This window comes from Lepidochelys kempii, chromosome 18 (assembly GCF_965140265.1).
Source record: "Lepidochelys kempii isolate rLepKem1 chromosome 18, rLepKem1.hap2, whole genome shotgun sequence".
Lineage (NCBI taxonomy): Eukaryota > Metazoa > Chordata > Testudines > Cheloniidae > Lepidochelys > Lepidochelys kempii.
Genome location: NC_133273.1, coordinates 5,436,911 through 5,461,717, shown reverse-complemented (window position 1 = coordinate 5,461,717; position 24,807 = coordinate 5,436,911). Strand labels below are relative to the sequence as shown.

The 24,807-nt window shown below is 45.2% G+C and overlaps 1 protein-coding gene across 5 annotated transcripts in view; it reads right to left on the bottom strand.

Moving 5' to 3' along the window:
* Positions 1-24,807, bottom strand: part of ZBTB40 (zinc finger and BTB domain containing 40) — a 76,878-nt gene that overhangs the window by 14,932 nt on the left and 37,139 nt on the right. For 4 of the 5 annotated variants that reach the window (XM_073317231.1, XM_073317234.1, XM_073317232.1 and 1 more), the window contains exons 6-14: positions 19,584-19,776; positions 14,823-14,959; positions 14,128-14,326; positions 12,521-12,654; positions 8,750-8,918; positions 4,541-4,957; positions 3,673-3,879; positions 1,382-1,546; positions 543-757 (exon numbers count right to left, since the gene is read on the bottom strand). In XM_073317231.1, the coding sequence (XP_073173332.1) occupies positions 543-757; positions 1,382-1,546; positions 3,673-3,879; positions 4,541-4,957; positions 8,750-8,918; positions 12,521-12,654; positions 14,128-14,326; positions 14,823-14,959; positions 19,584-19,776 (1,836 nt within the window). The remainder of the gene's footprint in view (positions 1-542; positions 758-1,381; positions 1,547-3,672; positions 3,880-4,540; positions 4,958-8,749; positions 8,919-12,520; positions 12,655-14,127; positions 14,327-14,822; positions 14,960-19,583; positions 19,777-24,807) is intronic. The other variant, XM_073317236.1, reaches the window with a different exon arrangement.

The window sequence follows — 24,807 nt, the reverse complement described above, 5'->3', positions numbered from 1 at the left end:
GGGGCTTAGAAAGCATGTGAGCTCTACTAACAAAATTCATCCCACAGCCTCTGAAAAGCCCAGCACTACTCATTCTCTCCCATCCTCCTCACTACAGGCCCATTTGGCGCTAAATTTTCATACCTGCTGCTTCACTAGGGAGCCATTTGCAAAATGGGGAATTCTATTCTAACGGATCTTAGCAGCCAAGAAGGCTAGAAACTTTATATTGAAGCCAAAGCTCAGATTCTGGGGAGTCCAGGGCAGGAATTTATCTAGATCTTTGCAACTGGCACATTTTCAAAGCCTACAGATTTCTATTGTCCTTGTTTGTACGCCTCCCTTCTTTCTACTGGTCACAAGACTACCCCTGCTCTGAACAACGAGTCGTCTTGTTCCTTTTGCAATGGAGGCATTGCCCTGTGTGAGTGTCTAATTGCACACTGTCAGTGAGTGGTTTCTCTGAAAAGCAACATGCAATGGGGTATGCTGGAGGGGTGGGATAACACGTGCATTAGGGTACTTGGGATGTTGGGGTAACATGTGCACTGAGCCCAGCCCACCTGATAGGCTTTGTCACAAATCTCACAGCTGAATGGCTTCCCTCCAACATGGGTCACCATGTGGCGCTCCAGGAGGGATGGAGCACTGAAGACTTTCCCACAGGTAGTGCAGGGATGGTACTCTCTGGAGTGGGCCTCATGAATGTGCTTGCGATGCTCCTGAAGGGTGGGGAAGCTCATCCGACATTTCTTACAATCATACGGATCCTCAATATCTGCTCCCACAAAGAGGTGGTGAAAAGCGGGGGGGGGAGAGGAGAGAGGAAGACAGACAGATCAAGAAGAAAAGAAATGAGAAGAGGCAGAAGAAAGAGGGGAGCAAGAGAGGAAAAGAAATGCTAGTTATTTCCAGGCAATAGCAAACATTTGAGTTTTAGGATCTTTGCAGGTAAGTACTATTCCCCTCTTTCTTCCCCCGTCACTTACAGTGATGAAGATTCCCAGTTGGTTCTTTGGAGCCCCACTTTCCCTTGGCCTGTGTTGTTAGACGGTGCTGTTGTTTCCTTGAGAAGATCCCACCCCTACCTCCACCATGTAAAGCTTAACAGCCTTTTCCTTTCCAGGAGGGAAAGTACCATCATGGAAGCACCAGTGAAAGACCAGACTGCAGTCCTTCATAGCGCCCATGAAGCTCCAGGACACCAGGACTGCCCCTTGCATTGCCTGGCAGAGCAAGGACTGCTGTGGTCTGGAACATCAAACACTTGAACATGGCATCGCCCCTTCATCTCTGCCTCTCAGTCACATTCTGATGGCCATTTGTTTAAGGAGCTCCAACAGCTCTGTTCTGCCTTATGGGAAGGACTCTATTTGAGGCATGGCAGGGCTCAGATACTCACTGTGGAAGGTGCGCAGATGGATGGAGAGCCCATTAGCCTGCCTGAATCCTTTCCCACACTCCCTGCAGACATATGGCTTATCTCCGGTGTGAGTCCTCACATGACGAGACAGCTCAATGGACTGGGCGAATACTGCATCACAGTACTGGCAGGCATACATCTTCCCTGCAGTGAGAGCCAAGATCAGAGGCTGGAACTTCTCCAGCTGGCCCTGACAAGGGGGACAGGATTTCTGGACATCATAAGCTCACTTCTCAGGAAAGGAGGCCGGAGGTTACGGAACACAAAAGCTCTCATGTGAGCAAGGTGTCGGTTCCAAGACAAACTTCCAGACAAAAGCAGTCCTTCCCAAAGACGCTGGCATCAGAACCACAAAACCTTGTGTGCAAAAGGTGAGCTCTCTCTGACTATAAACACAGACAATATCATACATGCAGCTACAATGCAGACCATTTAACTACTAGCTGTTCTATAGACACAGTTTTATTATTGTAAAACATCTATGCTATGCCACAAGTTTGCCATGTGCTTTACAAACATAGCAACACGTTCTCTGCTCAGAGGAGCTTACAAGCTTCCACGACACAAGGAAACACACCCAAGGCAGCAGTCTGTCAGGGATGGTCTAGAAAATACTTAGTCCTGCCATGAATGCAGGGGACTGGATTAGATGACTGCTCGAGGTCCCTTCCAGTCCTATGATTCTATGATTCTGTGAGGGAGGATGTAGGAAGCATTGATGAGTAGAGTGAGGTGGAATATTTCTACTGAAACATTTTCCAGTCTAACGTGCAATTTCCTTGAAATTTAAATGTTTTGGAAAAACAGTTTGATTTTTATATTTTTCAGTGACAAAAATTAAAATGAAGCAAAATTTTTTCATTTAATTTAATTTTTCAAAACCTTCCAAAAATGGGTTTTGATTTTGGGGGTTCCCCTCACCTTCTCCCCATTTCCTACTTTTTGTACCTTTTTTCCAGAAGGGAAAAAGAGGAAGGAAGCTTTTTGTTTGTTTTTTTTAAAAAGAGAGACAGAGAAAAAAGGAATATATATATATATATATTTTTTTAAAAAGCAGGAACTTTTTCAGTTTTCGAAAACCAAAATGGAAACGTGTTGTGTTTGGATTTGTTATCAAAATGTACCATGGGAAAATCTATTGCAGAGAAGAGGGGAAGGCAGGCTGCTTTCATAGATGAGGCCAGAAGAGATAACTATACTAGTCTGACCTCCTGCAAAGCATGGGCCATAGAACTTCCATGAATTCAATCGTGTTTGAAACAGTGAGATTGGAGGCAGAGAGGGCATCAGGCAGGCAAGGACAGCAGGGCTGTTCCAGGCAGAGATGGAAGTGCTTAGAAGGTATAAAGCTCAGAAAAGGAGGAAGAGACAAAAGGGGAAGAGAGGGGCAGAGGCCTGGGACAAGAATGGGGGCGGGGGGGGGGGGTGCAGTGGAGGAGGAGAAAGAGACAGGGACTAGGTGGGGACAACAGTATGTGCTGCCTTCCAGGCAAGGTCTTGGAGCTTGTATGGGAGACTGTAGAAGTCAGAATGCCAACCCAGGGATTCCAGGAGTGGGTACTGAGGTCAGAGGAGTTTCACAGCTGTGGCTGGGACAAACTAGAGAAGCAGGACAGCCAGCAATAATCAAGGCAAGAGATGACCCAGGTGGGGATTGGGGTTTCAGCAGTGGGGATGGAGAGGAAAGGGCAGGTTTACCAGACAGGGAGAAGCATTGATTCAGCGAAGGACTCAATGTAGGGCTGAGGGGAGGAGTCAATAGACACTGGAGCTGTGGGCCCAGAAGACAGGAAGGGCAGTGGACACAGAGAACAAAGGCAGAGAGAGGGAACACAGGAAGGTCTGTTTCAGAGACAGAGTGAGATGGCAGCTGGGCAGTGACAGGGTGATGTTAGAGGCAGCTGGAGCTGGGGAATGATCTGCATCAACTGCTAATGTGAGTAACTGAAACCATTGTCAGCAGATAAGGTTAGAGAAAGGCAGGCAGTCAGGGAGACAGGCACCAGCCAAGGACAAAAGCAGAGGAGCCATTACCAGGGAGGCTGAGGGAACAACCCACCAGCAAGGCAGGAGCAGTAGAGGTAGCCAGGCGTGGATGGATGAAGCCATGACCCCTCACATATGTAAATACTAATATCCCATTCTGCAGCCAGGGCACCTATAGTGCGGCCCTGTGCTTTAACTGCCAGGCCATGCTCCTCCTCTAAGCATACACAAAGGCACACAGGCCCTGGGGCACAACAGGGACACAATGACTCCAGCAGGCTCACCCTCAGAGTGCTTCTTCTTCGTGTGATAGGCCAGGGCGGAGGCCTGCGTAAAGGTCATGAGGCAGTGCTTGCACATGAAGGGGCGGTCTCCGGTGTGCAGCCGCAGATGGTTCTTCAGGGTGGAGTTGGCCGCAAACTTGGCACCACACTCTTCACAGGAGAAGGGCTTCTCGTCAAAGTGCTCCGTTAGCTTATGGTACTGCATTCCTGGGGGTAGGAGACCAAGGGCAGCAGTTAATGCCCGGCACAAAGGTATTTTGTACAAAAGCAATACCCCATCCCAGCCGTGACACCAGGTGACTGCCTAACTTCACATCCAAGGAGCTGATTTTCTTAGCAGCCAGCAGTCCCAAACTGCTTCCCTAGCTGCCACTTGCTGATAAGAGGAAAGAATGACATGGCAGTGAACTTCTTCTGCCCATAGAGCAGTGTTACCCCATCCACCACGCTGACAGCAGGGAGGCTTGGGGTAAGGGGAAAAAGAACCCAGAGCACTGAGAAGCTTTGGCCCTTTTCTTACCACCAGCTGAAGAACTGAACAGGCCATCTTGCAGTGCAATTATTTCTGGAGGCCTTTTAAATTGCCAGCAGCCCCACTTTTCCGACATAAGCTTCATGCAATGGTGGAAAAAACAATCACGCAAGAAGCTGGGGCAATCAGCAGGGCAGGTGAAATGAATTGAACTGCATTTCCCTCTCCACAGTGCAGTTCAGAGCTTCTCAATCTCCCCTAGAGTCCCCAGTGCATAAGTGAGGGAAGGGGCTCTGATTTCAGGCTATCTAATGTGTTGTCGTTATGGCCATTACCCTGGTATCTAAGCACCTCTTCCCCGGCTGCTTGTGGAATCTCTCCCAGGTCTAATCCTACCTGAGGCATGAGCAAATTCTCTTCCACAGATGTCACATGTCACTGGGAGCCGCTTCTTCTTCTTTTTGGCTGTCCCTGCAGCTCCAGGCCCTCCGTGGGCTTCCAGCTGATGCTTTTCCAGCTCCTTCTTGGAGGTCTTGATCTCACTGCACTCTTTACACTGCACTTGCTTCCCCTTGGCCACACGACACCGCTTTATGTGCACCTTCAGACGGCAGTAGAAATGGAAGCTCTTATCACAGGCCTTGCAGACAAAGTTCTTCTTGGAGGGAGCTTTCTCTTGGGGCTCCTTCTGCTCCTTGGCGCTTGCACCCCCAGCCTTCTCCTCCTCCTTGTCCATAGCTTCAATCTGGGATTCACTGTTCACCTTCCATTTCCTGATTCCAGCCTTCTCCCCACTTCCCTCGGTCAGGAACCCTGTGTGCACAACTCCCATTTCAGTGCTTACTGACAATTCCAGGTTCTGGCCTTCCTCACCCCATGCCTACTAAGAGGTGTGAATGGATGCCTGAATGTGTACAGAACATGGTCACATCCGAATGGCAGCACTTCACATTCACTTTGTGAAGGTCGCAATGACAATATCAGGTGCAAGGAAGTGGAGCATCAGGCCTGAATTTCTCTGTCAAAAATGCCAATATCTACAGAGGGTTGGATAAAGCGACAGAGCACCTGGGCAGAATTTCAAAAGAACTCAGCTCTCATTTCAGCACCAATGAGAATAACCAGAGCTGCAGGGAACTCAGCACTTCTGAAACTGCCTCCTACTCACATGAGTGAAATTACTGTGTGGGTAAAGATTTGCAGGTTTGAGGCCTTTGTTATGATGGCACCCTAGTGGCACCAGAGATAAGGCAGCATTGAATTTTCCATTTAAAGTGAATACAGATCCCTTAATTGAACAGGGTAAGTCCCAGGAATCCCTCTCCATCATAGCCTGTTTCTAAGAGGACACACTAACACTCTGGGGTGCTTCATGCTCTTCTGGGAAGACCGCTACTGGATTTAAAATCACTCATTAGTGCCCCCTTTTCAGAGGTTCTAACAATTTTTCAAGCCCCAGCATCAGCACAATCCCAAAAGACACAAACTGGAAAATGTACACCAGACTCCAGCCTACAGGAACCCCCCCCCCCGTGGTAATCAGTGTGGGGGAGGCAATACAAATATAAACAGTTATTTGGCTTCTTCATTATAGGTAGAATTCTGCAAATCTGTGGCCATGGAAACTAGTGCAGAATTCAGCCCTTGCCACAGCACGGTTCTCAGGAACTCCAGGCTGCATTTTTGAAAGTATGTTTCTAACTTTTGTGGTTATGGAGTGAGCCTTGCAAATGTAAACTGAGTGTAACAAATGCAGTGTTGTCACCCTGAGTTTGTAGGCAGCCTGAAAAACAGCTGAGGGATGTTAAATACCCATGTATTTTAATGCATCATTAACTCTGAAACCTAAAGATGTCACTCTGTGGCATACTGAAAATGTAGAGAGTGTAAAATAAACTCTAAGATGAGCCTCCAGTTCACCCTCCCTTGCCAAGACAGCACCATCAATATCTCACCTCTTCCATTTCAGCCCCACTAAAGTTCCACTCTACTCCCCTCCCACAGACCAAATCTACTCCCCTGACACCAGCACAGGAAGCTTTTCCCACTCACAGCATTGAGGCTCCCTGTAGCCTTCAGCACCTTAAATCATCTTAAATAGGTTTTTGTGATTAGACAATACACACTCTTTTGGATATGCTACAGAGAACATTCTCTAAGATATGAGCAGCAAGGAACTTGGGACTTAAGATGTTCCCAGGCCCTGGCTGACTGATACGGCATCCTGGGTGAAAATCCTGACCCTACTGAAGTCAGTGGGAGTTTTGCCATTGACTTCACTGTGACCAGGATTTCACCCCCTGAATTGAACTTGCCATTGAGCTGCAATACTTATTATAGTACATAAACTACCCAAAGAATGCACAGGATGTGTATATGAGGCAGGTGCGTAAGGAAGACTCTTAGAACCCACCTCCTGTAATCTAGGTCACTGCTTGTAAGACACCAGCAGTTGAATGTATATAGACAAGCACTCAATGAAGAAGAAATGATTACTCAAATTACAGGAACTGTAGTTCCTCAAGACTGGTTGTTCAAATATATTCCTTAACCTGCCCTTCTTCCTGCTACTGCGAGGTCTGATTAAGCCTGGACTCTGTATTGGTGAAGGAACTGAGGGGCAGGTGGGGTCACTCTGCCCTTTTGCCCTTGGTTGGGAGCACCTGGACACTTAGTCCCCCAACAGCCACCTTTGGCCAACAGGTGCTGAATTCGATTGCACCAAACACTGGAATAGATGTGAACAACACATCTCAAAGAACCACCATTGCTGTAAGCTAAGCAGGAAACCCCCCTGTTTTCTGAGGTGCTCTGAGCAACCCCACACCCAGATACCTCAACAATGATTACAGGATAGACCAACCAGAACGAGCATCAGATCTTGGTGCTTCCACCATTGAGTAAAGCTGGTTGCTGCCAGACATATTTCTAGTATCAGAACACTGCTCAAAGAAGCAACAGAAGCTGCGTGTGCTCTAGCAGAACACACTGTCACTCTCACTGGTGGGTCTATGTGGGCTAAGAATAAGTAGAAATCCAGTTAGGAAGTCTCTGTGTTGAAATGGCCTGACCTTTCATCTGCATAAGCTATGAACAGACTGGGGAATACCCTCAATGCCTTAGTTTTATCAGTGTAAAAGGAGCACTCTGCGAACAGCTAGGGTGTGACACTTAGGTTTGCCTTTGTTTGAATGTGGTTTTGGGGAAAACACAGGTCATGTATAACCTGGTTTAGGCGGAAGTCAGAAACTATGTTCGGTATAAATTTTGGATGATGTCTTGAGGACACCCTGTCATTATTAAAAATCATATGTGGGGGCCCTGTCATTAGTACTTTTATCATCCTTACCTTCTGATGTTATTGCTACTAGAACATCTGTTCTGGTAGAAAGATGAAACAGGAAACATATAGCTGGTGGCTCAGAAGGTGGGCCCATAACCCTGCCAGTATAATAATTAGATCCCTAGCATGGGAAAGTTTTCTGTATGGAGGCTATACCCTCATACGGCCTTTTAGGAACACCTAGTCACCGTAGGGTCTGAAAAGGTGGAATACCCCTGAACTGTAGGGTGGAAAGGTGAGATGGTTGCTAGGTGGACTCTCAGAGAGCTTATCAATGACAGTAGGACTGCAGGATGCCTGGTATCAGAAGCAGAGATGGCAATAACTGGCATTATTGTGTCGAGATAGTGAATCTTTTACACTTGGCAGAGTAAGTCTCAGAGTCCTTTCTACTGTGGAGGAGAACATTTTGTATCTCAGCTGAAGAGATTCTCTGTGCTGAAGTATGCCAACCAGTATCCATGCTATGACAGACAGGGAATGTGAATCTGGATGGAGGATCTGTCCATCTGTTTGAGATATCATATCTGTATTGGAGTTTGGACGGGTCTGAGAATCAGAACAGCCTCAGCCATGCTGGCACTACCATGATCATTCTGGCTGTATGCAGCCTGCTCACTTTGAATCAATGGAACTAGAGGGTAAGCATACGTACAATAGGGCCAAATTAAGAATACACTGGGAAAAACAGCCTGAATGTTCAAACAACCACTAAACTGCATAGTCCTTGTGCTATAGGGTTGTAATATCACTACAGACTTGTGCTGGACAATACCGTTTTCTTAGGTCAACCTATGAGATGGCTAATATATTTACAATATGAACACAGAAACGTACATGGATCCAGTATCATGTGAACAGCCAGGGCTGAGATAGCTCCACATGAAAGTAAACCAGTGAACATGCAATGCAGCTAACAAACAGCCTGAGTGTTTCCTGAGCAAAAGCCTAGCCCATGAAATCACATATAAAGGTAGTGGGTGAATCACTGAAGTTAGAGATGGTCGACACCTATTAAGCCAACCAATCCATGTCCCTGCTAATGTAGGAATGACCTTGCAGTACATTTCCTAGTACTAGGGGACATGCATGAATCCACTAGAATCCCAAGCACACCTTTAGTGAATGCCCCATTCTAATAGTACAATACAGGGGTTGGGCAGGCAACAATTCCATGCTGTGATCTCACATTAAACCACACACAGCTCCAATTACCAGAGACTGGTGTAAGCGAACTGGAGTGGTACCTGCAGGTTTCTTACCCACATGCCCCAGCTCCTGCATCACTGGTTGTAGGCCTGGGAAAGACTCATGAACAGTGCATAACAGCTGACAGATCTTGATGGCAGGTACAGACTTCTCCTGTGCAGCGCTCAGAGCTGCTTTCAAGGAGGCCTCTGAACTCTCCTTCTGAGAAGAAATACTCAGTAGCTAAAGAAACACAAGAGAGAAGAAGTAGTCACATGGCAGACTATGTTTTTTTCATTCCTGTAATTGCTTTAGCTTGGTTTAGACCCCTGTATGAGAAACAGAAGAACATGCCTTTCGCCACAGAGCTCAGAACATAAGAACAGTCATACTGGGTCAGACCAATGGTCCATCTAGCCCAGTAACTCATTTCTGACAGCAGCAAGCGCCAGATACTTCAGAGGGAATGAACAAGCCAGGCCAATTTTGAGTGATCCATCCAGTCATCCAGTCCCAGCTTCGGGAAACTGAAAATTTGGGGATGCACAGAGCATGGGGTTGCATCCCTGACCATCTTGGCTAATAGCCATCAATAGACCTATCATGCATGAACTTCTGTAATTCTTTTTTGAACCCAGTTATACTTTTGGCCTTCATAACATCATCTCCAGGCAACAAGTTCTACAGCATGACAGTGAGTTGTGTGAAGAAGTACCTTCTCTTGTTTGTTTTAAACCTGCTGCCTATTCATTTCATTCAGTGACCCTAAGTTGTGTTATGTGAAGGGGTAAAGAATACGTGAAATAACAACCCTTTCTCCAGACCATTCATGATTTTATAGACTTCTATCAGATCCCTCAGTCGTCTCTTTTCTAAAATGAGCAGTCCCAGTCTTTTTAATCTTTCCTCCTATGGAAGCTGTTCCGCACCCCTCATCGTTTTCATAGCCCTTCTCTGCTTTTCCAATTCTAATTTATCTTTTTTGAGGCGAGACAACAAGAACTGCACACAATATTCAAGATGCGTGTGTACCATGAATTTATACAGTGGCATTATTATGTTTTCTTTCTTATTATCTGTCTCTTTCCTAATGGTTCCGAACAGTGTTCGCTTTTTTGACTGTCACTGCATATTGAGCAGACGTTTTCAGAGAACTATCCACGATGACTCCAAGATTGCTTTCTTGAGTGGTAACAGCTAAGTTAGACCCCATCATTTCGTATGTATAGTTTGGATTATTTTTTTCCAATTACTTTGCACTTTCCAACACTGAATTTCATCTGCCATTTTGTCACCCAGTCAAGTGAGATCCCTTTGTAACTCTTTGCAGTCAGCTTTGGACTTAACTATCTTCAGTAGTTTAGTATTGTCTGCAAATTTTGTTCAGCCCTTTTCCCACATCATTTATGAATATGCTGAATAGCATGTGTCAGTACAGATCCTTGTTGCCAAGAAGGCCAATGGCATTTTGGGATGTATAAGTAGGGGCATTGCCAGCAGATCGAGGGACATGATCGTTCCCCTCTATTTGACATTGGTGAGGCCCCATCTGGAGTACTGTATCCAGTTTTGGGCCCCACGCCACAAGAAGGATGTGAAGAATTTGGAAAGCGTCCAGCGGAGGGCAACAAAAATGATTAGGGGACTGGAACACGTGACTTCTGAGGAGAGGCTGAGGGAACTGGGATTGTTTAGTCTGCAGAAGAGAAGAATGAGGGGGGATCTGATAGCTGCTTTCAACTACCTGAAAGGGGGTTCCAAAGAGGATGGAGCTAGACTGTTCTCAGTGGTAGTAGATGACAGAATGAGGAGTAATGGTCTCAAGTTGCAGTGGGGGAGGTTTAGGCTGGATATTACGAAAAACTTTTTCACTAGGAGGGTGGTGAAGCACTGGAATGCGTTACATAGGGAGGTGGTGGAATCTCCTTCCTTTGAGGTTTTTAAGGTCAGGCTTGACAAAGCCCTGGCTGGGATGATTTAGTTGGGGATTGGTCCTGCTTTGAGCAGGGGGTGGGACTAGATGACCTCCTGAGATCCCTTCCAACCCTGATATTCTATGATTCTATGATCCTTGGAGTACCCTGCTATTTACCTCTCTTCATTGTGAAAACTGCCCATTTATTTCTACTCTTGGCTTCCTATTTTTTAACCAGTTACTGATCCAAACCTTCCCTCTTATCGCATGACGGCTTACTTTGCTTAAGAGCCTTTGGTGAGGGTCCTTGTCAAAGGCTTTCTGAAAATCAAACTACACTACATCCACTGTATCAGCCTTATGTACATGCTTGTTGACTCCCTCAAATAATTCTAATAGATTGATGAAGCATGATTTCCCTTTACAAAAGCCACGTTCCCGCTTTCCCACATATTGTGTTCATTGGCGCGTCCAATAATTCTGTTCTTTACTATCGTTTTAATCAATTTGTCTGGTACAGAAGTCAGGCTCCCTGGCCTGTAATTGCCAGGATTGCCCCTGAAGCCTTTTTTAAAAATAGGTGTTACATTAGCTATCCTCCAGTCATCTGGAACAGAGGCTGATTTCAATGATAGGTTACATACCACAGTTAGTAGTTTTGCAATTTCGTATTTGAGTTCCTTCAAAACTTTTGGGTGAATACCATCTGGTCCTGGTGACTTATTACTGTTAAATTTATTAATTTGTTCCAAAACCTCCTCTATTGCTGACTTTCCTTTGGTACATATTGTGTTTTACTTAGTTTATAACTCTGCACCAGCTGAAAGGGCTTCTGGGGATTTAAAAAAAGAAAAGGTTACATGATTTCAATTTGCTGCTTTTGGACTGAGCCAACCTAGCACTGCTGCTCCAAGGAAGTGGGGACCATTTCAATCCCCAATAGCTCACTTTCCTTGAGGGTAATGACATTGTTAGCTAACTGGTAACTCCAGCCTTTCATTGGGAGATAGCATTGATGTGCTGTGATTTATAGGACATTAAAGTCATCATTCCGATGGCCTTTGGGTGTTTCCCTCCCCTTCAACTCTGACCCCATGCCACTATACCCACTGTAGCTCTTCTTGGCCATAGAAGCATTAACTGTGTATGAGATAAGCAACAGCATGGGAAGAGTTGAGGATGTTACTAGGGAGTTTGCAACAGGTCAAGGCTTGAGAGAACTTTCCATTTTAACAAATATTTACAGTCAGTCTAAATAACACCAAATCCTCAGAGAGGCTGCAACACCAATTAGAAGAGCAGAGCTGACCAGCTGAAGGCTGCTCTGTGAATAAATTTCACCCACCAGCCAGCCACTGAGGAGCCCAGCAGATGCTTTTGCCTCTTTTAGTTCTACAGGCTCGATGTGGCCTAGTCTCCCTTTCCTAGAGGTGAATGCCAAGGTGGGCTTGCCAACATTACAAGACAGCTAAAATCCACCAAGTCATAGCAACAGCCATATCATTCTCAGCATGTCCCCTATGAATACTTCACTTGTTTGACAGGCAGTCTGGAGGCTGCTGACCTACAGGACAGTCCACACCATGCTAGTTGACAGCTGTGCTTCCCTAAGGCATCTATGCCACTTTGCAGAGATGAGCTGGTACTGTACGGCAGGGCACCCACATTTTGCTCAAATGAGGGCCTATTGGTAACTTCCAGGAGCCAGAGCTGCATGCATACCTTGCATAAAATGTCTGTCAACCCCTCATTCTCAGAGAAGGGTAGCTCCGAGAACACAGATGCCAGTATGCCATGTTCTACTCTGATCTAAGTGGTTTCAACTTGAATCAGGATGGAACATTTCAAGCTAGGAGCCGTCAATATCATGGAATGTACATTGCATTAAAGCAGAGGACAGCTGTGGGCCACCTTACCACCCCATCAGTACCTCTTTCACTGCCTCTGTGAGGCCCACTTCTCCTGGAGCCAAGCCCTCCAGTCCAGCTCTCTGCTTGATGGCCTCCGTGATCAGCTTGCTGTGTCTCAGTATTATCTCGATGGCTGTACTTTCACTGGTGGCCACTGAAGGAAAAGAATATATTAAGAATGGAGGGGGTTCCTGCAGGCTCTTATCTCTATTCACCCCATTTCAGATAGGGGCACCTCCCCTCAGTGGGAACGCTTCCCTTTGAGAGCTGGGGGAGGGTCAAGGACTAAGGTGAAGACTTTGGTGGCATTAGTTATGGCTGTGAAAACACCATTCAACAACTAATCCAATTAGCAATAAAGCAGGAGTAACAGTGTTCAATGCTTGTCCACTTTGGAGCGTGGGGTGAGAAGAACAGGTTTCGTGATTCTTTTGAAGGAATTTCTTTAAAGAAACACAGTCAACTTAAACAATCATCACACTTCTCTTTGAGTGCATCCTGCCTGCTTTTGTAACCAGCAGTGCCTAAGATTGCTGTAGTGGAACAAATTAGAGGATAAATATATTTTCTCTAGTTTTTCCAGTGTGTTTACCTGGTACATTTAACAGCAGTTTGTGTACAGTCAGCTTCACTCTTTCCCAACATTGCGAGTCAGCCAGCTGAGCGCCACTCTTGTTTGTGTGAGATTATTATTCAGTAAGTGGGGAAAGAAAAGCATTTTAAAGTAGAAAAATGTAATTATAGTTGGCAGGGAAACTCTGAGGCAGAAATAAGTTCTAGAGGGTCAGGCAGTGGACCTGTACCAGCTGTGGCCTTGGAGTTACCATTAGCTTATGTTTTCAAACTGATAGGGTTTCAGTTTGATGGTACCTCTTGAATTCTTTCAAATCAGTTTTTTACTGAAGGTGCTAACCAGGTGCAGAGAGGTGACAGACTTGCATTTTCGTTACCTGGCAGGACACCAGGGAGAGGGAACTGAGTCAGGGAAAGACAAACACCCTCCCCAGGCCCCAAAAGCTTTGCTGATTTCTAGAGACAAATGCTGCGCTGTTTGAAAGAGTTTAGTAAATATCAGTTCTCCAGTCCTGCTGTGTCCCCTTATTTCTCATTTCAATGAGCAATATGCTACACGATTCTAGCAATGCATAACACCACATGAAAAGCTGTTCTGGTGTTTCCGGCTCCAACTATAAAGAGTGGGTGCTGGAAGTCATACAAGAAAGATGGCTTTCACCATTTTTCCAGCCACGTTGGGGGGTGACCCAAGGGATTCAGACACACAGCCAAACCTCTAGATGCTTATCTGAACTCTGAAGCATTTAGTCACCACTTCACAGGATTGTGGTGAGAACTGTTGTACATCTCTACATCTGCAGCAGGGGGGAGTGCAGGAAGTGAGAAGATCTGGTGGGATCTGAGAGGAAAGCACCTCTAAAGCATAGGAGGAAAGTAGACTGAGTGAGATTTGTTGTTGACTGCGGGAGGGAGGCTCTGTAGATAATCCATTTCTGATGTCTGCGGGGATGAGGGGGAGACGGATGGGTGGGAACAATGAGAAAGGCACCTCAGGGAGGATCTGGTGGGATCTAGAAGGAAAGCATCTTTGTCCAGAATACAACATCACTACCTGTTTGGAAGAAAAACTCTGCATCGGGTTCCTTCCGGATTTCCTCAATGAGCAGGTTCAGAGGAAGCTCTGCCTCTCGCACTGCCAGTAGCAGCTGCCAAACAGCAGTCACCGACACAGTTTGTTCTTCCAGTGCTGCAGATACGAGTGAGCTGAAACCACTCGAGTCAGTCTCCCTCTTCACAATCTGTTCCATTACCTTCAAGAAACAGGCACCAAGACACTAAGAGGAACTTCTATGCATCTGCCACAGACTAGCCAACTAGCCGTCTGCCTGCTGGAGATCTGGACGCGCATTTTGATAGTGCCCTGCTGCGACCTATACCAGGAATATGTGTCATGTGACCAAAATGCTTGAGCCATGCAGCAGCTAATGTGCAGCCAGACTGGGTACTTACAGGAGTACCAGTGTGCGATAAGACATGCCAGCACCAAGAGAAACTGAAGCCATTCCCTTGGCTGTGGAGTGAGTAGTTGCTATTTGGCAACTTTTAGCTCCATGAATCCATCTTTTGCTGTGTTTTGCTGCACCTGGTGAAAGCTAACAAGACATTAACCCAACTTCTGCAATAAAAAAACCCACATCGTGTTGCACTGATGAATGAAATAATCAGGTCCTCTTTAGCCTTCCACATACAAATCAGGGTTTAGGACACCATACTCTAGTCAAATATGAAGACAGACAATCCTCTCACCTCTCTTTCTCCAGGAGCTAAGTTTTGTGCAGCTGAGATCCCTCGCAGCAGCATCTGTGTGTCCATGAAGAGCTCTGCAAAGTTTTCTTGGTATCGTTTCAGTAACTGGGTCCCATAATCCTCTGGGGTCCTTCTGGCTGAATGCAAATGAAAACAACAGTTCAATATGTTGTGCCTTTCTGATGCTCAGAGCTAAGGGGATAAAGCAGACAGGGGACCACACCGGAACACTAGGTTACTGCAGTAGCCTTTCATTTGGAAGACCTGGGTCCAAATCCAAGCACAGGATGCAAGGTAAAAATAGGCTTCAGTTCTAATCACTAAGGATCTGTAAACTGAAAATTGAAGGAAGCACAGATTCTCCTCACAAGAGCCTTGGAGGCCAAGGGGTTGCAGGACAGGTCTGAGGTGTCTTGGTAGTACTGTGCTATGAATATCAGAGTTAGATACTCCAGTCAGGATGGAGTGTTACTGGCAGAGCCCCGGGGATCAGAAGGAATGGATGGCAGCAGGTGTGAGGTGCACTGCACTGGCTGAGCTGTGTAACAGAAGTTTGCAGTGTCCACCTGCCCTTTAGTGAGGTCTAGCCAAAGGCTATTAGCCATTCAGTTGTCTGAGCTCTAAACTTATCCATATAAAAGGAGACATTATAAACTGTACAGTGTGTGTATACACATAAAAGTCTCCTGGCTGGATAGATAGATATTCCTAGTCTATTCAAAGCATCAGTCACAGTCCTCCTAGTTCAGAAGATCAAAGGCTCAGCTTCTTAAACAGACCTTATAGTCCAGTATATGAAGACAATATTGTGAGACGATCCTTCACAGTTTCTCCTTTCGATTCCCCTGTAGTTAGAAGGTTCCATTGCTGACTTTTAGTTGTCGTTACATTGAGGGCGCCTATGGTCTATAAGTCACAGACTGTGAGTAACTCTTCAGGTGTGTACAAGTAATATATTAAATACACTACACCATTTCCCAAACAACCACATGGCCAAGATAATCTGGGTCAGGGTAGGCGGGGTTATCTTTGATGAGAATATTTAGGGGAAAGTAAAGCAAATTGTGGATTGCAAAACAGCAGCCAAAAAACAAACAAACAAAAAAACCCCAATGCCTCTTCTGAAGACCTGAGAAATGAGGAACCTAGAATGCCACATTCCACTGTAGGCACAGCAACACCAGAATGTAGTTGAAAACTTGAGTGAATCAGGAAAGAGCACCAATGAGATTCAGATGCTGAAGGAAGGAATGAGTTACAATTACAGAGCTATTGGGCTTTTGGGGAATAGATAGAGAGTCTCAAAGAATTGGAAATGTACACACTGTAAAGAGAGAGCACAACTCTTTAGGGTGGTGAAAGGGGGCAATGGGAATTAATGGATGAAATTAAGAAAAGGAAGATTCAGAGTGAACATCAGAAAAAACTTCCTGCCAGTGAATTAAATGAGACAGTGGCCTGGTCTCCCAAGCGAAGCGGTGAAAGCCTCATTGCCCAATCTAGCGTTAAATGTAGCATCCTGGAGCTGTAAGGAACAATCCTGCACTGAGCAGGGAGCTGGGCTAAGAACTAGTAGGTTTTTTTCTCATGTTTAATGTTTAAGATTTCATTAAACAAACATTAATTCTTAGAATTGATTCCAAATCTTGTAATCATGTCTAGCCCTGAAAATGCATGCACACTTAGTATGAGTCACTTAAACTCTGTTCATAGCAATAAGGTACATTTCACATCACAGTAATACTCTACCAAATCCAGAGCTGTTCAATTTGACACACAGTGCAGTACGGTATCAGTGGACTCTCCCACACTCTTTATTTCCATGGTAAAGAACTGTGCTTCTATTTATTCCAATTTCAATTCCAGAATATGCAACTCATGTAATGAAGGAATGCTCCTTGCTGGAATGGGTATTACCATTAGATAATTAACCATATTCGTAGTCTGATGTTTCAAGGGAAGCAATGGTGCTCAACAAATGATGAGGCAAACTGTCTGCCTGGAATGTTTGTCACAGAGGGATTTCTCGGTATTATGAGCACAAATTTGCTTTCTATTAAACTTTCATTTACATTTCACTGCATTTCAATTTAGTTTTTAATTTTTAAGTGGCTTCAGCACTGATGAAAGATGCTGGCCTATTTGAAGTCCAGGAGGGAGGACCTAGGCCCACACAGGATAGAAGGTCCAACCCCACTCAAATGAGGGATGGTCCTCAGAGCTCAAAAAACAGAGCTGCTGTGGCCAGGGAGAGGCACCCTTCCCCCAGCCCTGAGCTGCTGCAGCGAGAGCGGACTGGGGGAAGTCCTCTCTCCCCGCTGCAACCTGCATCCCAAACCCCTCATCCCTGCCCCCCCCAGAGCCTTCAACGCCAGCCACACCCCTTGCCCCCCCTACACCCCAACCCTCTGCCCTAGCCTTGAGCCCCCTCCTGTACCCCAATTCCCCTACCCCACTGTACCCCAACCCTCTGCCGCACCTTGAGCCCCCTCCCACACTCTGAACCCCTCGACCCCACCCCGCCACACATCTCCTCCATATTGGTGCACATAACAAAAAATTCATTTCACACATGGATCTAAGAAATTAGATGGAACATTGCTGAGGAGGAGGTGCGGTGACTCAGTGCAGCCATGGACAGGGAGTGCCTAAATAGAGAAGGTGCAACCAGAACCTCAGCTGGAGGTTATAGAGGAGCCAGAATAGGGGCTGCACTGGGCACACTGGAGGTAGGCATCTGCCAGGGTCTCCTGTGTGGGATTGAATGCCTTGGAGCCTGAAATCTTTCACAGAAATGACTATAAATGCATTAATAGTGGTTATTTGGGAGTTACACTCTTTTCTCCCCAATGCTGTGGTGATCCATACTTTCGTGGTCTCGAGCTGCAATTACACTTTGACACTGCCCAGCAACCTACTCCAAACTGCAGCTGTGGCAAAACACAGCAGCACAATTACTCAAGGACTTTGCATTCAACAGATATTAATGCAGACTCAAGGACTCCAGCAGCAGCCATCACATAGGGACTGCTTCAAAGGTCTCATTACTACCACACACTATGCTTAAACACAGTAACAGTGCCAGTCTATGTGACAGCCCTAGGTCCTGTCCCTGGGAAAGAACTACTGACTCTCCCATGTTACTATATCGACATTTACCTGTGACACAGGAAAGCCCCTCCCTTTTAACTTGCTCTGTGACACATCTGTGGGACCCTCCTGGGTAAGGCCAAACACCAATTCTAGATTAGATTATTAGAGCTAGATTTTCATAGGGCTACATTATAAATTTACAAAACAAACTGTATAAATGCCAACTAAACACTGCAGGATTGCAGCCATTAACGGAAAGAGCTCCAAGAGAGGGCCTGGATTCAGTGTGGGAACCTATATTTCATATGGTCATTCATGATGTGGAAGGTGTAACTGTTTTAAGTGTCCCATCTGCTGCAGAGGTTATAGCTTTGCCCACTCTCCAGCTCTGGTTCTCTCCTTAGTCCTGTAAATTATATCTAGCTCTCTGATAAAACCTTGTAAGATCCTGAGAGAGATCTCAGGGACACCCATCAGCTCTGGGAGACTGTAGGGCTTATATGTTCTGCAGAACCAAAGAGACTCCTGTGGAATTTAGTGGGTCAGATTCTCAGCTGGCATCTGATTTCAATGGATATACACAAACTGAAAATCTAGCCCACAATCTCCACATGAGTCCCAAGCCATGGGGAAAGGCACTCAAAACCAGCCTTCTGAAAGAAAGCTAGTCACATCCTGCGCTCTGGAGAGAGACTCATTTTCCTCAGCAGTGAGATTGGCTAACATGAAATACTGGGCATGAAAGGCGATGTTTGTGCTTGAATGCTTTGGTATCTGCGAGATTTTGGTATCTGCTTTTCTCACATAAGGGGGCACCTGTACGAGCAGCCAAATATGCCACTAATACATCAGTGCATCAAACAGTGGAGTTTGGCAATTTTGCCTATAAAAGGAACACTGTATGCAACCTTAGGTTTGTCGCAGATACCAGTGCTGTTATGTTCATGTGATTAACTAAAAAGCTTATTTGTAATTAGATACTGGACAGAAACACTCTTGTATTTAACAGATTAGCTTTAAATCATTATATTTAAATTTCACCAAGAAGCAGTTATGGGCTTGCATATGGTAACACTTGCTCTGTATCATAACATGGGCCTGGGGAGGGACAGACCATTGTCACTGGCAAGGTCCTCTTATCCCATTGTTCTTTCACTCATTTGGTGTTTTGTGAAAATAGTCTCCATTTCTGCTTTTATAAAAGTAAGCTTTCAGAAGTGCACTGAAGTCCAGACAAACATCCAAACTTTCTGGCCATTATCTGAACACTTTGAAGATTTCATAGACTCATGGATTCTAAGGGAAGAAGGGGTCACTGTGATCATCCAGTCTGATCTCCTGTGTAACACAAGCCACAGAACTGCCCCACAATAATTCCTAGAGCAGATCTTCTAGGATAACATCCAATCTTGAGTTAAAAATTGCCAGTGATGAGAATTTGCCTTGGTAAATTGTTCCAGTGGCTAATTCCCTCACAGTTAAAAATTTACATCTCTTATTTCCAGTCTCATTTTGTCTAACTTCAACTTCCAGGCACTGGATTGTGTTATACCCTTCTCTGACAGATTGCAGAAGCCATTATCAAATATTTGCTCCCCAGGTAGCTGCTTATAGACTGTGATCAAGTCACCCCTTAGCTTTTCTTTGTTGAGCTAAATCCATTAATACCTGTGCCATCAGACACAACTGCTGCTGCCACCAAATTGTCTAGAAGAAGGTGCAGATCAGGGAATGATGCTTTTACAGCCCCAAGGAGTTTTACCAAGCTCTCAGCTTTCAGGGTCTTCTCTTCCACCACCTTCCTGAGCAGACTCTCCATTGCCTCCCTGTGGGAGCTGCCTTCACAGCAATCCAGAATCACCTGAAGGAACAAGCAAACAACCAGTTATGAGAAATTCTTAATGACTTATGTCTGAATGACTCAAGATGGCCTAAAATGGCATAAGATTACACAATGCTCTATTAGTTTTGTATAATCTTTTTACACTTTTTCTAGTATTGCACCTACTGTATCCATTGCTTCAGTATTTCACATCATACTCTGAAGTATTTATAAGGTGCCTGTAACTTTGGTTTATAAGCACACTATATGTGACTGACATTTGTCAACCAGAAAAATAGGTTGTGAAGAAACACGTCTGGAGGATAATGACTGAACTGGGGAAGGTGGTCTCTGGCTGAAAGAGACTTCCAACCTGTGTATGGAAGATCTGTAACCTGTTTGTATTATCTATCAGGATGAGACACTGCTTGATTCAAATCCTGTCTAGTTTATAGAACTCAGATTGCAATTTTACTTTTATTTCTTATGTAACCAACTTTGATCTGTATGCTTTATTATTTATAATCACTTACAATCTGTCTTTCTATAGTTAATAAACCTGTTTTATATATTACCTAAAACAGCACTTTTTGGTTGAAGAGCTTAGGAAATCCGCTCAGATTGTAAGGGCTGGTGGATGTCCACTTTCCTTTGTGGAAGTGGCAGATTGAGTAATAAACTTACATTGTTCAGGCTTCTGACCAGGGCAAGATGGTACAGCCCTGGGGCGTCAGTCTGGGAAGCTGCGGGGAATTGGCTGGAGTCTCTCTACTGCTGTTGTGTAAGTGCAGTACCTGGAAAGGTTTGCAGCTTGTCACAGCATCACAGTATGAGAGGGAGCCCCGGTTGGTGGCACAGACTGCTCAGTGGCACCCAGTTCCAGATGGCACCTCGGGGAACCCGTCACATAGGTATATGTAGTTTATTGACCTCCCTCTATGCACAAGGTCAGATCATAGAATCATAAAATATCAGGGTTGGAAGGGACCTCAGGAGGTCATCTAGTCCAACCCCCTGCTCAAAGCAGGACCAATCACCAAATTTTGCCCCAGATCCCTAAGTGGCCCCCCTCAAGGATTGAACTCACAACCCTAGGTTTAGCAGGCCAATGCTCAAACCACTGAGCTATCCCTCCCCCCAGTGGGATTATGTTTTCCCACTGAACCTGGCACTTAGAGTTGGTCAAAAAATGGAAAAAACATTTTTGACAAAGAATTTCAATGTTATTTTCATTCTGCAGGTTCCAAAAAGATTGTTGATTTATTCAAAATAAATTTCCTTTTAAAAATTTTTTTGGTTTTTAGGTTTTTTTGTTTGTTTTTTCAGTTTTTTTTCTTTTTTTTGCTCCTGGAAAATGGGTGGAAGGGAGAGAAAAAACTTATTATTTTAATAAATATCTTATTTGTTAACAGTGATTTATTTATATGACCCAGCCATGGACCATCCCTTATGCATGGTATAACAAATACTTAGCACAAGATTAAAAACACACTCTGAATACAAGATTGCACTTCTCGAATACAGGCAGTAGCAGAAGAGATGGTCTTTTCACAAGGAATAACAGATACCACATTCCAAACACAGGCTAGCATGGACACTATGCAAGAAAACCCTTTACAAACAGCAGACTCTACATTGCTCTGCTGTCAGCAAATAGTTGTGAAACCCACTGGAAAAGTGTGTTTCATCTCCTTCTGCTACTGCTACCAATTACTCTGTTAGCTCAAGTTGTAGATCTGTGCTGTGACTGTAAAGGGTCCAGACCCTGCTAATGACACAGCCTGGGGGTCAGCATGGTTCTACATGATGGAATTTGCATTTTTTCAATCTGTTTTTTAAATTAGGAAACTGCATCAAAAAGTTACGTTAAAAGAATATAAGGATTGAAAAGTCAAGCTCTCACAAGCTAGGAAATGCCACAGTTAAGGTTGCACATGCAACCTTAATCCAGCCCCCTTGTCTGTATGCATTATGATAGCTTTTAATTACAAGATCACATACTATTGTTTCCATGGGACCCCTGCCTCATTCAATGCACAGGATGGAACTGCTCTTGGGGTGAATCAGCATTGTGGGGGAAAAAAAAAAAAAAAAAAAAGAAGAGAGAGTTACTCACCTTTTGCATAAACATAGGTTCTTTGAGATCTGTGTCCGTGTGGGTGCTCCACTTTAGGTGTTTGTCTGCCCCTGACCTCATAATTGGAGATTTATGGTAGCAGTGCCCGGTTGAGTCACACATGCGTGGTCCCCATCTCACACCACTTCAGAAGGCTAATTGGCGCCATGCGACCAACCCCCTCTCTGTTCCTTCTCTACTACAGAGCACTAGTGTGAAACTCCGAAGTACAGGGGAAGAGGGAGGGTAGTGGAGCACCCACAGGGGGACACATCTCGAAGAACTTATGTTACTGCACAAGGTGAGTAACTTTCTCTTTTTCTTCTTCTGCCCTCCGGTAGGTGGAAGGGGCTTCAGAGTTGAAGTCATAGCAGATGAGAGTACAGAGAGTCCAAACAGGGTAGCGGAGGTTGCATGTTGTTCTAAAGCATAATGTTGAGTAAATGCATGGACTGAGGCCCAGGTTGTAGTCTTACAGATTTCTGTAATGGGAACATTGTTAAGGAATGCTCTGGGGGTTGATAAGGCCATGGTGGAACGAATGAGAATCCCCAAATGGGGTTGTTGGACATGCTGATGGTAACAGTTTTATGCAATTCGAAATCCATTTGGATAGCCTCTGTGTGGATATGGCATTCCCTTTCGATCGTTCAGTGATTGAAATAAACAGTTTTGGAGACTTACAAAAGGCTTTTGTTTTGTCTACATAGAAGGCTATTGCCCTGCGTACATCCAAGGTATGTAGTCTGGACTGCCATCTAGCCTCGTGGGGCTTGGGGTAGAATATCGGTAGGTGGATAGGTTGATTGAGGTGAAAAGATGAGGCAATTTTAGGCAAAATCTCACGAGGGAAACTATCTTTGAAAAAGACTGTGTATGGTGGGTCTGCCATGAGAGTGCCCAATTCTCCCATCCATTTGGCAGATGTAATCGCCATAAGAAAAGATGCAACAAAAAGCATGTCATCCTGCGTTCAAATGGAGGGCAGGTGAGTATTTGAAGGACTAGATTAGATTAAGGTCCCATTGTGGGGTAACTTTTCTCACTTCAGGGTAGAAGTTGTTGAGGCCTTTGAGGAACCTTTTGGTGAGTGGGTGAGCAAATATAGATAATTCGTCTACCTTGTCGTGAAACGCTGTGATAGCGGAGAGATGCACTGCAATCAAGCTCATGGAAAGAACCAACTTTTTAAGTTGTAATAAGTAGTCCAGTATTAGTGGCAAAGGGGCTGAAATTGCTGCAGTTCATTTTTGTTGGCGCCATGCATCAAATTGTTTCCATTTGTATAGGTAGGTGGTGCGGGTGTTTGTTCTGCAGCTATGTAGCGAAGTGTTTTGTACTTCATTCAAATACCTTATTTCAGATCCCTTCAGCCACTGAGTAGCCACGCTTTGAGATGGAGTCTTTGGGGATCCGGATGAAGAATGTGACCTGTGTTCTGAGACAGAAGACGAGGCAGAAGCGGGAGTGTCTGTGGTGGGCATACCAAGAGTTTGAGAAGGTAAGGGTACAAAGTTCAAGTTGCAGTGGGGGAGGTTTAGATTGGATATTAGGAAAAACTTTTTCACTAAGAGGGTGGTGAAACACTGGAATGCGTTACCTAGGGAGGTGGTAGAATCTCCTTCCTTAGAGGTTTTTAAGGTCAGGCTTGACAAAGCCCTGGCTGGGATGATTTAACTGGGAATTGGTCCTGCTTCGAGCAGGGGGTTGGACTAGATGACCTTCAGGGGTCCCTTCCAACCCTGATATTCTATGAAAGTTTGGCAAGGCCATATGCGGGCTAATCAGAATTACCCTGGTGTTTTCATGTCTGATCTTGTGGCTCACCGGAGTTAGGAGGAGGGCTGGGGGAAACGCGTGTCGATTCATAGATATTAAGGTCAGAAGGGACAATTATGATAATCTAGTCTGACCTCCTCCACAATGCAGGCCACCAAATCCCACCCACCCACTCCTGCAATAAACCGCTCACCTATGTCTGAGCTATTGAAGTCCTCAAATCATGGTTTAAGGACTTCAAGGTGCAGAGAATCCTCCAGCAAGTGACCTGTGCCCCATACTGCAGAGGAAGGCGAAAAACCCCCAGGGCCTCTTCCAATCTGCCCTGGAGGAAAATTCCTTCCCAACCCCAAATATGGCGATCAGCTGAACCCTGAGCATGTGGGCAAGATTCACCAGCCAGATACCCAGGAAAGAATTCTCTGTAGTAACTCAGATCCCACCCCTTCTAACATCCCATCACAGGCCATTGGTCCTATTTATCATGAATAGTTAAAGATCAATTAATTGCCAAAATCATGTTATCAAATTATGTAAAGGAGAGGAGCTTTCCACTTCACAAGGAAGCGTTACCCAGAAAGCGGTGACCGAGTCCTGCCCTGGAGCAGAACAGTGGGCATTTGGTGTTTTGTGCCATTGTAATCAGGTCTATCATAGGGAATCCCCAATTCTTGAAGATGTTCTGGAGAACGTGTGTGTCCAGTTCCCACTTGTGGTCCTGGAAGAAATTCCTGCTTCATGTATCTGCCATAGTGTTCTGGCAGCCAGGTAGATATTGTGCTGTAATGTGGATATTGTGTCTGATGCACCACTGCCAGAGTCTTATGGCTTCTACACAGAGGGAGTGTGATTGTGCTCCCCCTTGTCTGTTTATATAAAACATGCAAGCCACATTGTCCGTGAGGATCTGTATGGTCTTGCCTTTGATGATCAATAAGAACTGGGAGCAAGCATTGCGAACACTTCTCCATTCTAGAAGATTTATGTGCAGAAGAATTTGCATTGGGGACCAGTGGCCCTGGATAGAATGCGGGTGTAAATGTGCTCCCCAGCCCAGAAGTGAAGAATCTATCGTGATGGTCATCATTGGGGGAGTTTGTGTGAATGGCATACCTAGGCAGACATTGTCTGGTTGAGTCCACCAGAGTAGAGACTCTTTTACCTTGTTTGATATT